Source organism: Artemia franciscana, chromosome 1 (assembly GCF_032884065.1).
Source record: "Artemia franciscana chromosome 1, ASM3288406v1, whole genome shotgun sequence".
Taxonomy (NCBI): Eukaryota; Metazoa; Arthropoda; class Branchiopoda; order Anostraca; family Artemiidae; genus Artemia; species Artemia franciscana.
The window spans coordinates 12,001,595-12,018,224 of record NC_088863.1 but is presented as its reverse complement, the minus strand read 5'-3'; the positions used below and the strand labels follow the sequence as shown (position 1 = coordinate 12,018,224).

Sequence of the window (16,630 nt, the reverse complement as noted above, 5' to 3'; positions counted from 1 at the left end):
TTAGAATATCAATTTCCCTTCTTACTTAGGGGAAAGCCTACCTCTTCACTCTCTTCCTCAATTTCTCATTAAGAAAATTACAATTTCTCTGCAAGAGAAACAAATGTTTCTATAGCAACTTCTAAACAAGTTCATAATGAGAGAATTCTGCATTTGCTAGTGAATTCAATATCCTACTGTATTATTGTTCGTCGTTTCTTTGAATTTTCTAGGATCTGTTGTATCCATCTGGTATGTTCATAATATATCCAAGTGCTTTATCCTCACTGTTTTGTGTTTTTGTAATAGCAATATTCTGTAAACCTACGGGTTGTTTCGGGTACCCGTCTGACTGATGGTATCTCTTACTGAAAGCTACACGAAAAGTATGGCTCAATCTTGCTTTCTATGGCTATAATGAGAAAAAGGTTGAGATGGGTAGGACAGGCTCTGTGGATGAAGGATAACAGATTACAAAGATAGTCCTCATCGGCCAACCATCCAGGGCCAAACTAAGAACAGACTGTCTCCGAATGGGGTGGGACGATGCCCAAAGGAAAAGTTTAAGTGAAATAAGAATTTCTTGGGACGGTTTAAAGAGGTTGGCTTTGAAATGATTGGGATGGAGGAGGAGCGTATGTAGCTGTGTTGATCTTAGACGGCTTCGTATTGGAGTAAGTTGTTAGTAGTAGCAGTAGATATCTTGTAAAACTGACCCCATTTTGGAAAAGTCGGAGGAGCATAATATTTTGAAGGTTTTTATGATTTAGGACAAGTCCTGGAATCTCTTGTCACGCTTGGTCGATTTCAAACACAAGCAATTTCGTCCTGATGGGGTCGACATGAAAAAAAAGAAGGTTTTTTTTAAAGATTTATAAAAAAATTTAATATTATTTTCAAGATTTGTATTTGAATTTTTAAATATACCTCATACGTCTTCCGTGTGACTGAGCAAAAGAGCAGGGCCGGATTGACTAGGTGCGGCGCCCGATTGGAATTTTTTGCGGGGCCCCCTCTGTATACTAAATTTTAAAGTAAAATTTGGAAACCCAGTATATATATATATATATATATATATATATATATATATATATATATATATATATATTATCGTCTTACAATATTTTTTTCCAAGAGGTCTGTTGGGTTACCACTTACGACTGATCTAATAATTTAAAAGATGTGAAAGGTGTTGTTTAACATCTCCATTGGGGTTTAGAACGTACATTTGGCCATATGAATATGGTTCAAAATCACCTTCAGGGGTGCTCCACTAAATTGATTTTGTGATAAATTTTTCCAGCTATTATAAAGCTAAAAAATTTACGATTATTTATAGTTCGATCATCGCTTACGTTGAATCAAGCTAAAGCAAAACATGAGTTCCAGTTTTGTATTCGTTTGTGGAACTCTTTAGAGAGCAAGTGGTGTCTCCTACACTTACTCCAAAAATACTCCTCCACTTACTCCAAGAGCAATATAACAGACCAAACAAATTCATTAGGAAATTGTTGATGCGGAAATGCAATTCGACCAATCAGGCAGCCGCCCCCAAGTAAACAATCTTTGTTGGCTGCTTTTTTGCGTTTTAATGGAAAACTCCACAGTGAATATATACAGAATTGAAGGGTTCCAATGACTTGTAAATAACACTTGCGTATTTTATGGCATCTTTATAGGTTCTCACTTGGTTTTACGCCACAGTTTGTCGGAGTCAAACATTGTGATGGCGTCGTTCTTCTAACATAATATTTTTTCCTTCTTTTCCCAGCTCGTATTGCTCTTTTAAGGGATTTTTTCCTGTGGTAATTCATATGTCCAAGGGGATTGGCCCCCTTGGGAGGCAAAACTCATCCCTCAAAGGAGAGGGAAAAGCCACCCACCACTCCCCAGCCATCAGTGATAAGGGATTCTGGATCCTCAGGACCGGTACAAGTAAGAGAACTTCTTTCTCCCACCTTGGATTGCTCTTAAAGGGATTTTTTCCTGCTGTACTTCATATGCCAAAGGTATTGACCTCCTTGGGAATACTTTTGGCAGTTATTAGTGGTTTCAGACCATCCAATTTGGACAGTGCATTCTATAAAAAACCATGGCTCATGTTCGAACACCGAGAAAGACGGCCACTGGCTGAATAGTGACTGATATTAGTTGTAGTAGGCCCCTATTGTGCCTGCTGCTCTCAAGAGTGCCATGATAAGTTTGTCACCACTACTTGATACTTCACTTAAAACAAACCACAATTAACCTAATGCCTTGTATCGTAATGGTTGTACACAATATGGCTCCATTAAAATATTGATAACCCCTAATATAGGCTAACTTAATGCTAGATCAATTACCTGTTTTTCTTCAATATCCTACTATTTTATCTACTATACTAGTTTTTATGATAGTTATTTTATCTATTTAGATATGCTGCTAAAAGCCATAATTTAGAAATACTTAAAATGCAAAGAAGCAATACCTCTCTTAAAATTTTATCTACGTTGTACGTGAGATGGCTCCGTTAAAATATAGATTGGAATACCTTTTGAAGATGTTAGGCTGTGGGGAACGCCAAAAAGGTATGAGTTTTTAATACTTTTACTTGCAATGCAATAATATTAATATTATTCTTATAGGTTTGAACCCCAGCTGCAATTATCGTAGATGGTAACAATTAGTAGGAAAAAAAATGGTCAAAAATAAAAGCAATCGTTTATCCCTTGGAAGCGACGCTCTAGGAAGAAGCAATATGGATCTCAGATATCCTGCTAAACCAGACCTGTTAAGGAGTAAAAGTTTTGCTGTTCTGACCGGTACCAATAACGCAAATGTTAGCCCCAGAGACAATCGGTAAGTTATCTTGTGCTGTATATGAGAGGAAGGGAGGTAGGGGGCTCATTGGGGAATTTGGATCCGCAACTTCTATTTATAAAGGCCTCGTTTGCTAATGAGATAAACCAATAGAAATACGGCAAGAATCACACCAAGTTAAGTTGTTCCACGTTTACTTCTGCTCCCTATTACTGCTACTAGTTTTGGTGCTATTATTGTTAATGCTGCTATTGATTAATAGAAAAGGGGAGAAAATCTGAGAGGACTTACCCCCCCCCCCTGAAAGGGGTTAGACTTACATAAGTCCAAATTACATTGGAAATTTGAACCACAAGCTAGGTCTGACGCTTAGTATCAATACTTATCAGGAGGGTGCCAGGATCTGTTCTTGCCATGCCTTTTAGGTGATAATTTTGTTTTCCAAAAAATCTTAGCGGGTAGACCCCTTCCCTCTTTGTTTGCAGGTATTCCTAAAAGGGGTAGTTCCGTGTCCCTGGAACTAAAAAAGAGACTGATTCCTTTTAGTTTTGTTTGTGTGGCTTGTGTTATTATTATTGCTAATGTTAATGTTCAACATGGTCTCATTTTAGGAAACCGTCGTTTCGGGGGGGGGGGATTTCGGAAGAAATCATCAGAAGAACTTTAACGGCCAACGGCACTCTATATATATATATATATATATATATATATATATATATATATATATATATATATATATATATATATATATATATATATATATATATATATATATATATATATATATATATATATATATATATATATATATATATATATATATATTCCCATTAAAGGTGTTGGTTAAGTTTGTATTTGCAGTATTTTTCTCCAACAGACAATATATGGCCCAAGTTTGGCTAGATTTGATCGCTAATAGTTCGTTTTTTTTTCAGCCCTTTTCTAACAGTGAATTTAAAAAAAAAACAAAAAAACTTGAATTTAATTTCTTCTCAGAAAACAAATTTGGTGATAATAGTCGTCCAAATGGGGGGAATTATCTTCTTTCTTCATACTGACATTGCTCCACATAATCGTTATTAGTTTGGTGAGTATCATTGGCGTCAATTCACGAAATCGAAAAGGCGGGGGCGCACAATGTATGTTCGAAAATCTTTTGGGGCTTTTTTTTTTTTTTTTAAATGAAAATACCCAAAAATAGCACTATTCGTTAATTAATTTTAACTGGCTATTAATTTTTATCTAAGTTTCCTCTTTTTGACAGCCTCATTTTAAAATTCTTAAATTGTGTGTGTTTTTTTTTTGGGGGGGGAGGAAGGGGGTTAATTTCAATAAAACTAAAATTTAAAGAAAGAAAAATTTTAATTGAGTAAAATTGTGTTGGCTGCACATCTGTCGTCCTTAAAAGTGCATTGGAGTCATCAGGCTCTGTTACTATCATTGCAAATATTTCCTATTATCTTTACAGGACCACTTTGACATCCTTCATAATTTATTTTTTTCTCGTACACAGGGGGTTGGTCCTTTGGGCTCTCTTTCACCAGAAAGTGTTCTGACTTCTCAGATTTTGCCCTTATTTTTCCATTTTGTTTATATATTTTGTTTCTATTTGGCGATGCTGGAAAGGATACCTGCCTGCGCAAATCCTGCCCGGCCTGGGCATGACTTGCTCTGCTTCTAAAATGTTTTTCTAGCTACCTTTTTTATTATTATTTTTTCCCTCTATCAAACAGTTCGTGGTAACTAACTGTAGTAAGGAGCGACCCGGCTCAATAGTAACCAAAACTCTAAAAAATAGAATTTTGATATCAATAGCTACATCAAAAGAATCGCATTTTAATGCTGATTTTAAATATATAAGTTTAATCAAGTTTAATCTTACCCATCAAAAGTTATGATCCTGAGAAAATTTGCCTTATTTTAGAAAATAGGGGGAAACAACCCCTAAAAGTCATAGAATCTTAACGAAAATCACTCCATCATGTTCAGCGTATCAGAGAACCCTAATGAAGAAGTTCCAAGCTCCTATCTACAAAAATGCGGAATTTTGTATTTTTTGCCAGAAGGCAGATCACGGATGCGTGTTTATTTTTTTTTTTGTTTTTGGGGGATTTTTAGGTTGGGGGGGGGGATTGAGAAAAGGTTTATATGTTGGGGGAACTTTTCTTGGAGGAATTTGTCATGGGGGAAGAAAATTTTCATGAAGGGAGTGCAGGATTTTCTAGCCTTATTTAAAAAAAGCAATGAAAAAATAAATATGAAAAAGTTTTTTAACTGAAAGTAAGGAGAAGCATTAAAACTCAAAACGAACAGATATTAGTACGCATATGATGGGCTCACCTCCTCCTAATACCTCGCTCTTTACGCTAAATTATTTTTAGTAATTTCAACTATTTATTCTACGGCTTTTGTGATTCAGGGGCCATTCTTAAGAAATTGGGACAAAATTTAAGCTTTAGTTTAAAGAGCGAGGTACTGACGAGGACCCCTTCATATACGTAATAAAAACATGAGAATGCAGAAGTTCGTTACGTAAGCTAATTTGTAAGTTACGTATATCTTTTACTAATAAAAACAATCGTATGAAAATTAAAAGTTCTACTTGCCTTTTTAAGTAACCAAAAAATCGGAGGGCAACTAGGCCTCCTCACCCGCTCTTTTTTTCTCAAAATCATTCGATCAAAATTATGAGAAAGCCATTTAGCAAAAAAAAACTGCAAATTTCGTTTTAATTATTCATCTGCGGAGAGCCAAAATCAAAACATGCAATAATTCAAAAACGTTCAGAAATTAAATAAAAAAAACAAGTTTTTTTAACGGAAAGTAAGGAGTAACATTAAAACTTAAAACGAACAGAAATTACTTCGTATATGAAAGGGGCTGCTCCCTCATCAACGCCCCGTTCTTTATGCTAAAGTTTTATACTGTTTTAAAAAGTAGAGTTTAGAGAAAGAGTCAAACTTTAGCGTAAAGAGCGGGGCGTTGATGAGGAAGCAGCCCCTTTCATATACGAAGTAATTTCTGTTCGTTTTAAGTGTTAATGCTGCTCCTTACTTTCCGTTTAAAAAACTTGTTTTTTATATATTTAAGAATGTCATAAGCCGGTCTTATGTTCACAAGATATTCTATGTTCATGATTTATAGGGAATTTTGTTCTTCTTATAAATCTCTATATTTAAGAATTTACCCAGTGACTGATGGCATTGTTTTGATGGCATTTAGAGAATAAGTTTTTTTTTAAATAATCGCTTTTTTTTTACTAAAATATTATTAAACCACGCCCTTCTTCCATTCCTTGGGTATATTCTGTAGTTTTGAGTTATTACAAAAACTCCTTAGACTTCTAGAGGCTGTGGGGATTTTTGTTTAAAAAAAAGAGTGAAGGATGAAAACTATTCAGAACATTGTTTAGAACTGTCAGGAGTGGTAAGCTGTTGTGATTGTCAGATTTATGGATTTTTGTGACGAATGTGATAACTTTCCTTACATCAATTGTAAACAAATCACTAAATAAAAGAGTTCGCAGAATTTGGGCAAAGACCTTGGTAATTTTAAAAATAGAGGTAGAAATAAAAATGTGGAGATGAGTAAATAATTAACTTTCTATTTCAAATTGTATTAGTTATTTAGAAGAAAAAGAATAATATAAGAAAAGACGACAACAATGCAATGCTGTCCTTAATAGAGCTATTCAATGTTGTTTAATTATTTTTCTTTCAGTGTTGCCAAAAATTGTTTGTTGTTATTGGACTTTTTTGCGTCTTACTGTTATACAATTGAGTTACATTACTCAATTTCATTGTATGACAGTACTGAAAGATTTCTGGAAATGTTTATGTGGTAAACATTTATTTGCAAGAGAATAAATTTGATTTGCAAAAAAGCGAATTTGGTATACAAAAGCTAACAGGTTGTTTTATTGGCTAACCCTCGTTAGCTGTTCATTAGTTGATCGGATTTGTGCCATATATAGTTATCTATTGTTGTATAGTTATGTATAGTTGTAGTATTGTTATCTATTGTTGACTCGCTATATACTTCCTTATTTATTTACTATATCTCTTCTATGTATTCTTGGGATAATCAATTAACTACGAGTAAAAGTAAAATTCTAAAAATAGCCTCTATGTATAATCTGAAGAAAGCTGACTTGATTCATACACTGAAATTCCCGTGTCTGGCAGAGTTGTGAACTAAATTTCGGTTTTATAATTTGTCAGTCCCTTTTTCAGTTTTACAAAACAAACACCGATTAAAATACTGATTAGAAAAAAAAATGTTCTAATACAAATAAATTTTTTCGAAAAAGTCAAAATGGAAAAAGTTAATGTATTGCCGACCTTGATACGTGATTGACAGAATCGTACTGGATTCGCTCTCTTTGGGGGAGTTGGGGGGAGGGGTTCAGTGATTTGGCGAGTTAAGATACTTATCTTCTATGATGTAGGGACAATAATGGGGGAAAATCTAAAGAAAAAAAAATACGGAAAAATTTCTGCACATTTGTATAGAATAGATAAACGACAACTAGTTTAAACAGAAGAGAAAATACTATTTGCGATGTAAAATACAATTAAGCTATTCTACAAAAGTTGAAGGTATAATCAATTACAAATTGATTAGATCTCCAACGTTTTGTGATTCAATTCTGCGGTGCGAGCGGGATTGAACCACTAAACTTCTGATCAATTGGCTGCGACTCTTCCCAGTGCTACCGCCAAATGCTATTTTATTTGGTTTTTATGGCACTTGGTATTAACCAAGTGACATTTAGCAATCGCCAATTCTGTCGGTCTGTCTGTCTGTCGGTCCCGGTTTTGCTACTTTAGGCACTTCCGGGTAAGCTAGGACGATGAAATTTGGCAGGCGTATCAGGGACGGGACCAGCTTAAATTAGAAATAGTCGTTTTCCCAATTTGACAATCTGGGAGGGAGTGGGGGGCTGGTTAATTCGGAAAAATAGAAAAATTGAAGTATTTTTAACTTACGAACTGTTGATCAGATCTTAATGAAATTTGATGTTTGGAAGAATATCGTGTCTCAGAGCTGTTATTTTAAATCCCGACCGGATCTGGTGAAATTGGGGGGGGGGTATGGGAGGGGGAAACCTAAAATCTTGGAAAACACTTAGAGTGGAGGGATCAGGATGAAACTTGGTGGGGAAAATAAGCACAAGTCCTAGATACATGATTGACATAACCGGAACGGATCCGCTCTCTTTGGGGTGGTTGGGGGGGGGGGGTAATTCTGAAAAATTAAAAAATGAGGTATTTTTAACTTACGAACGGGTGATCGGATCTCAATGAAATTTGATGTTTAGAAGTATATGGTGTCTTAGAGCTCTTATTTTAAATCTCGACCTGGAAAACACTTAGAGTGGAGGGATCGGGATGAAACTTGGTGGGAAAAATAAGCACAAGTCCTCGATACATAATTGACATAACCGGAACGGATCTGCTCTTTTTTGGGGAGTTGGGGGGTTAGAAATAGTCGTTTTTCTGATTTGACCATCTGGGGGGGATGGGGTGGGCGGTTAATTCGGAAAAAATAGAAAAATAGAAGTATTTTTAACTTACAAAATGTTGATCAGATCTTATTGAAATTTGATGTCTGGAAGGATATCGTGTCTCAGAGCTGTTATTTTAAATCCCGACCGGATCTGGTGACAATGGGGGGATATGGGAGGGGGAAACCTAAAATCTTGGAAAACACTTAGAGTGGAGAGATCGGGATGAAACTTGGTGGGAAAAACAAGCACAAGTCCTAGATACATGATTGACATAACCGGAACGGATCCGCTCTCTTTGGGGTGGTTGGGGGAGGGGAGTAATTCTGAAAAATTAAAAAAATGAGGAATTTTTAACTTACGAACGGGTGATCGGATCTCAATGAAATTTGATGTTTAGAAGGATATGGTGTCTTAGAGCTCTTATTTTAAATCCCGACCAGATCTGGTGACATTGGGGGGAGGAGTTGGGAGGGGGAAACCTAAAACTTGGAAAAACTTAGAGTGGAGGGATCAGGATGAAACTTGGTGGGAATATTAAGCACAAGTCCTAGATACATGACTGATATAACCGGAACGGTTCCGCTCTCTTTGGAGCAGTTGCGCGGGGGGGGGGTAATTATGAAAAATTATAAAAAATGAGGTATTTTAACTTACGAACGGGTCATCGGATCTCAATTAAATTTGATATTTAGAAGGATATCGTGTCTCAGAGTTCTTATTTTAAACCCCGACCGGATCTGGTGACATTGGGGGGGATTTTGGAGGGGGAAACCTAAAACTTGGAAAACACTTAGAGTGGAGGGATCGTGATGAAACTCGGTGGGAAAAATAAACACAAGTCCTAAATACATGATTGACATAACTGGAACGGATCCGCTCTATTGGGGGGGGGGATTAATTCTGAAGAATAAGAAAAAATGACGTATTTTTAACTTACGAAGGATCTCCTATTTTAAATCTCAACCGGATCAAGTGTAATTTGGGGGGGGCAGTTGGGGGGGGGCGGAAATCTTAGAAAATACTTAAAGCCGTGAGATCAGGATAAAACTGGATGGGAAGAATAGAAACCTGTCTAAGATACGTGACTGACATAACGGACCGGATCTGCTCTCTTTGGTTGAATTGGGGGGGGGGGGGGTAATTTTGAAAATTGAGGTATTTGTAACTTACGAAAGGGTGGCCAGATCTTAATGAAATTTGATATTTAGAATGATCTTGTGCTTTAAAGTTCTAATTTTAAATTCCTACCAGATCCTGTGACATTGGGGGGAGTTGGAGGGGGAAACCGGAATTCTTGGAAAACGTGAAAATTGGGGTATTTTTATCTAACGAATAGATGATCGGATCTTAATGAAATTTGACTTTTAGAAAGAATTCATGTCTCAGAGCTCTTATTTCAAATCTCAACCAGATCTTTTGGCATTGGAGGGAGTTGGAGGGGGAAATCTTGGAAAAACACTTGGAGTGGAGGAATCGGGATGAAGCTTGGTGGATAGAATAAACAAATGTCCTTGATACGTGATTGACAGAATCGTACTGGATTCGATCTCTTTGGGGGAGTCGGGGGGAGGGGCTCAGTGATTTGGCGAGTTTGGTGCTTCTGGAGGTGCTAGGACGATTAAAATTGGTAGCCGTGTCAAGGAGCTGCACAATTTGACTGGATAAAGTCGTTTTCCCAGATTCGACCATCTGGGGCTAAAGGGAGAGGAAAAATTAGAAAAAATTAGGTATTTTTAACTTACGAGTGGGTGATCGGATCTTAATGAATTTTGATATTTAGAAGGACATCGTGACTCAGAGCTCTGATTTTAAATCCTGACCGGCATTAAGCCTCTTATTTTTCTTTTTAAATCCATCTATGAATTCTTAGAATTTTGTTAGAGCTCATACCATATGATCTCTTGGCTCTTAGCTCTTCTCGCCTCGTCACAAGTGCTATGTGAGCTCTTAGCTCTTGTTAATATAGTATATAATATTGATGAAATAAAGCTGATCTTTAATTGTTTCATGTTGCCCTATTGGTTGGAAAACTCACTTACGGGTATGAATAATAAACAAAAAGAAAACGGGGTTCAAAAATTTGACTTATTTACTGGTTGGCCTCTCCAGAAGGAAACGCTATAAAATTAGAAATTCAAATCAGAACAATTATAGCGCTATAATTTTAATATTCTGTGACTGCTCGTTTTACTACGATTACTCCTGAAATAACAAATAAATAAGCATCCGTGCCTAAAACTCTCTCTTGAGCCTAAAGTTCACCATGAGGGCACAATATTGTCGAAAGCTCCAGAAATGTCAACAGTAAGACAGTATAAAGACATTTTAGTTTTTACGGCATCTTTCATGAGTCGGCTTAAAACATGATGTGCATGGGAGCAGCCGAAACTATTCCGAAAACCAAATTGAAAAGGCGTAAAATCTCAATTCGACTCAATTTCTGGTAGTAGATGTTCAAGCAACTTACTTATGAAACACGATAATAGGACGATATTTCACACATGACGTGGGGTCCTTGCCTCGCTTTTGAATAGACGTTACACGGCCACAATGGAAACTATCAGGAACAAGTGACTGTGCTAAGCAAGACTGGAAAAATATTTGTAGATGGTTAAGTAGAGCAGGACAATCATAAGCAATAAATCGGTAAGAAAGACCGTCACCATCAAGGCTATTTGAACGCTTAATTTCTCTTAAAGCCCGGCGAATTTCAGATATTGCTACAGGCTGGACGTGAGCCTGCAGGAGACGGTATGGTAATAGCGGTTTAAGCAACTTATAATAAAAAGACTGAAGAAAACTATTAAATACACTGAACACACGCTTATAATGATCAACTAAATAAGCTAGCTGGAGACAAGATAGGGAAGATGGGGAACATTTCTTACTATTAATAACATTATTCCAGGAGGCCTTATCGGTGGGGCCTGGCCATGCATTCAAGCGTGCTCTCGTCAAACAGGCCTTATATTCAAGTTTACACTTTTGTTTCACAGAGAACACAGCTCCGGACGATGGTCGGTCACATGACATCCACATACGTAGCCAAAATTTAGCTTTTTGCTTAGTACGTTTTACTTCAGGATCAACGTTCCAATTAGGCTTTCTTGTACCAATCCGAACTTTATCCACAGGCACTGCAGCTTTGGAAGCTGATTTTAGGCAATGAACAATTTGATTTTGACAATTGATGGTCAACTCTACTGGAAGGCGAGGAAACTGACGTTTGCAGCAGGTGATATGGCACTTTTCTAGTCGTCAGTAAAGCAGTTAGCGTAGCAAGGTATAGGGGGGCATTAACACGATCCCAGTTCAACTTCGTATGCCACTTCGGCTGAGCCGAAAGTGTTTTGCCAGATAGCTCACAGGACAAATTACAGCTAAGAATAAGGTGATCGTCATCAATCTTCTCTTCGTCCACCCTGACAATCGATGATAATAAGCTGGAACTGGAAGTGATCACATGATCCAGGTTCGATTTTGAGTAGCCTCTGTTATTAATATACGTGAATGGGAGGCTTTAATCTGCGACGTGATATCTGCTAGGAAGTGATTCTAGCAAGAGGATTGACCTATCGGAGGTACCAACAATGTCACAGTTAAGGTCACCAGTTATAACCCAATTTAGGTCTTTCAAACGTAGACTTTCGAGTAGATACTTTAAACTGGAGCAACATTTAGCGAAAGATGTGAACGATGCTATAGAACGTCGATCGCAAGGTAAGTAAACGTTTACAAAGGCGGTACTGTCACAATGAATCGCTAAGATGTTATCATTACAATGAATCACAGAGGGCTTTGATGGGGAACGGAAGAAAATTGCTAGACCACCGGAAGGGCAGCTTCTAGTTTTCTTGGCCTCTTGCAAAAAGAAATGGCGGACATACGATCGCTTTAGGCTAAAAACGTTTGATTTGATCAGAAGATTTCCTTGCAAGAACACTATGCCATGGACTAATAATTCATTAATTAACAAGTCTTTGTCTTTTATGCCGTTAATATTGAGAGAAGCAAAACTCAAAATAGTGGCTTGGTTCATTTTGGAGCAGAGTTCAGAGCGCGTTTGATCACTGGACAATTCATACTATAGGAAACATGAGCTTCGCCGCAGTTGGCACATTTCGGAGCTTCTAAGCAAGGATTGTCTTTAGTATTGGAATGACATCCAGAACATTTAGAGCACTTCATCTCATTCGGGGCACATGGGCAGTGAGCTGACGATTGATGGATACTTTGGCATCTAATATACCGTCTGGGCAGTTCTTTGTATTCCGATATTCTAAAAGACTCGTAACCCAAGCGCAGACCTGTAGCGATGGCATATTTTAGTCCAGCAAAAAAAAAGACGTGACCAAATACAAATTAACATAAAAAAGTCCGTAATTCGTAGAAAAAAACAGATAATCTCGCCATTTTTTTATATAAACTGTAAAGGACCCTTGCACGTAAAGGGTCGTTTACACTGGATTCCGCATGGCTTAGTAATCGTACATAAGAACATACTTTAACGCAACGGTAAGAAGAGACAATTCACAAGAGCTCCTTTTTCTTAGCTCATTTGACCTCCTTTTTTTAATAAAGAAGAAAATGGATCTTTCGATAAAAAAAAACAAAACAAATTTATAGAAGCTACAATATGTTTTTACAGCTAAAGGGAACGTGCTTTCGAGTGGAAAAAGCTACTGAAAAAATTGAACTTTTGAAATATGTAAGAAGTTGGACAACATAATTTCCTTGCTGGCTAGACTCCTAGAGGATAGCTGCAGCATTGAGAACAAATCGTCTTCACTATTACTGTTTGTTATTGTCATGTTCTGCTAATTTTAAACTTCTGCGATTGTAATCATTGTCTATAGCGATACTGAAGTTACGTGACAAAAAGGTATTCCTATGTGAAAGGAAGAGGATTGCCACCCTTAGTAATTTACCACTATTTCTAGTGATTTTTATATTGCCTAAAAAAACACTACATAAGCACATAAATCACTAGACTATTGAACAAAGTCACCAAATCAACCGAAAAAAGTCGCTAAAATCTAATGATTTTTTCATCGGATGACGATCCTGGAAAGGAACAGGTTCGGTATTTTGAGATATGAACGAGTTTGAACAATTATGTTTTCCGGAATAAAAACATATATCGCATCTTCCGCTCGACCAGGAAACAATTATGCAAAAATGGTAGATTAAGCTATATTGTCAAGCTGAATCACCCCTCCCTCTGTGTTTAGGCACATACTTAGTGCATTTTCCCTTCTTTTCTAGTTTTTTTTTCAACTTCTCCACTTTATCTAGCACTTTCACCTATATCATCAAAACAGCTAGAAATAGAACGTCAAAACTAATTAAACTTCTCTGAATTTGAGTTTTTCTTTTTGTCCCCTAAATACGCGGACCAAGCGCCCTTTATGATGTTCTAGGGATAGATTAGATTATTTTGGTTAAGAGGGAACGTGGTTTTTATTCATTCTTATTTCTCAGTTAGAATTAAAACTTTCACCTTTTATTATCGTTTTCTTTCATCATAAATAGAACAAGAGCTAAGAGCTCGTATGGCACTTGTGACGAGGCAAGAAGAGCCAAGAGCTCATATGGTATGAGCTCTAACAAAATTCTAAGAATCAATAAATTTATTTAAAAGGAAAATCAGAGACTTAATGCCGGTCAGGATTTAAAATAAGAGCTCTGAGTCACGATGCCCTTCTAAATATCAAAATTCATTGAGATCCGATCACTTCATTAAGAGCTATTGAGACACATATCGTGTCTCACAGCTCTTATTTTAAATCCCGACAGGATCTGGTGACATTGGGGGGAGTTTGGGGTAGGGGAACCTAAAATCATGGAAAACGCTTAGATTGGAGGGATCGGGATGAAACTTGGTGGAAAAAATTAGCAGAAGTCTTAGATACGTGATTTACATAATTGGAACGGATCCGCTCTATTGGGGTGGGGGGGGGGGGGGTACTTCTGAAAAATTAGAAAAAATGACGTATTTTTAACTTACGAAGGAGTGATCGGATCTTCATGAAACTTCATATTTAGAAGGACCTCGTAACTCAGATCTCTTATTTTAAATCTCAACCGGATCCAGTGTCATTGAGGGGAGGGGGCAGTTAGGGGGACCAGAAATCTTAGAAAATACTTAAAGCGGAGAGATCAGGATGAAACGGGATGGGAAGAATAAAAACATGTCTAAGATACGTGACTGACATGACCGGACCGGATCTGCTCTCTTTGGTGGAGTTAGGGGGGGGGGTAATTTTGAAAATTGAGGTATTTGTAACTTACGAAGGGGTGACCGGATCTTAATAAAATTTGATATTTAGAAGGATCTTGTGCTTTAAAACTCTAATTTTAAATTTCGACCAGATCCTGTGACATTGGGGGGGAGTTGGAAGGGGAAACTGGAACTCTTGGATAACGGAAAATTGGGGTATTTTCATCTTACGAATAGGTGATCGGATCTGAATGAAATTTGATATTTAGAAGGAATTCATGTGTCAGATCTCTTATTTCAAATCCCGACCAGATCTTTTGACATTTGGGGGAGTTGGAGGGGGAAATCTTGGAAAACACTTGGAGTGGAGGAATCGGGATGAAGCTTGGTGGATAGAATAAGCAAATGTCCTTGATACGCGATTGACGTAACCGTACTGGATTCGCTCTCTTTGGGGGAGTTGGGGGAAGGGGTTCAGTGATTTGGCGAGTTTGGTGCTTTTGGACGTGCTAGGACGATGAAAATTAGTAGGTGTGTCAGGGAGCTGCACAAATTGACTTGATAAAGTCGTTTTCCTAGATTCGACCATCTGGGGGGCTAAAGGGAGAGGAAAAATTAGGAAAAATGAGATATTTATAACTTACGAGTAGGTGATCGGATCTTAATGAATTTTGATATTTAGATGGACATCGTGACTCAGAGCTCTTATTTTAAATCCTGACCGGCATTAAGCCTCTGATTTTCCTTTTAAATCAATCTATTGATTCTTAGAATTTTGTTAGAGCTCATACCATATGAGCTCTTGGCTCTTAGCTCTTCTTGCCTCGTCACAAGTGCCATATGAGCTCTTAGCTCTTGTTACTGCAGTATTATCTCTGTATTTTTTGGACCATCTTAATATTCAATGATTGTTCGTTTGGTACGGTTACTATTGAAAAAAAGGAAAAAAAGAAAAATGAAGAAGCATCTGCGCCTATAACTCTTTTCCCTGAGCCTAAAGTTCAACTTTTTTTTATTCACAATCAGGAGTTTAGCCAGAATATCTTTTGTGATATATATATATATATATATATATATATATATATATATATATATATATATATATATATTATATATATATATATATATATATGATTTAGCGATTTTCTTCAAAAATCTAGTGAGTCATGAGCTGAACTATTATTTTTTAGGATGGATAAAAAAAATCACTAGAAATAGTGATAAATTAATAGGAGTGGCAACCCTGTTTGTGGCTATCGTTTTAGTAAAATTACCAAATTTCAAATTTCTGTTGATAGGAGCTTGAAAAATCCGTCTCTCCGAAATGTTAAATTTAAGGGGGTTTATTTTCATCGTTATTGCATCTCTTTGGGACTGCTTTCCTGCAGAGGCTTAATTTATTATGGGACAGGGAAGCAAGTGCCTCCTCCAGACCTCAGTTAACCTCCCAAAGCTCAGTTTTCCCCTCACCATGTGATATTTAGTTTGTGCAGTAATTCAATAAACTTGGATAATCTAAGCATCAAGAGAAACAGGTCAGTTTTCCTAACCTGTTTTCCTGACCTGAGATAAAGTATATCTTTGCCTTTATGGTACTATATGGCTCACTCTTCATTTTTCACTGTCATTTTGCGTGATTCGGGAAAATTGGCTACAGCTTTGTCCCTTATCCCTCCCCCAGGATTTTGACGAAATTACGCCACTGCTTTCATCCTCTTTTAGAATTACGCATAGGGCCTTATCTGCCATGTATTATTTATCGATGATCTTAATGTCATATTCATAGAGACATAAAAAATAATAATGGTAAGTTATCGCAAAATTTCGCGATGAAGTTTCGCCGTTAGCCTGTAGTCACGCTGTGAATTTAGTAAAGAAGTACGTTTCGGAGAGTGAAATAGATTACGTCAAATAGAGAGAATTGGGGTGTCTTTTCTTTTGTCTATCTTTGTGTTTAAAGTTAGGGTTGGATCCTAGGGTGAGGACCCGGTTCTCTGACTCGTCTTAAAAACACAGGTAAAAAACAACTATGTCTCCTTAAAAAACTAAATATTATTTCTCCAACTCGTAAATGTAGGTTAAAAAAAACATATATTTGAGTCCGTTAGACACAGTTTATACGA

General features: G+C 36.9%; 1 protein-coding gene across 4 annotated transcripts in view; it reads left to right on the top strand.

Moving 5' to 3' along the window:
• The window catches only part of LOC136025657 (rho family-interacting cell polarization regulator 2-like), a 157,657-nt gene that overhangs the window by 13,190 nt on the left and 127,837 nt on the right, over positions 1 to 16,630 (top strand). For all 4 annotated transcript variants that reach the window (XM_065701647.1, XM_065701652.1, XM_065701642.1 and 1 more), the window contains exon 2: positions 2,604 to 2,817. In XM_065701647.1, coding sequence (XP_065557719.1) covers positions 2,657 to 2,817 — 161 coding nt within the window. In that variant the 5' untranslated portion in view covers positions 2,604 to 2,656. The remainder of the gene's footprint in view (positions 1 to 2,603; positions 2,818 to 16,630) is intronic.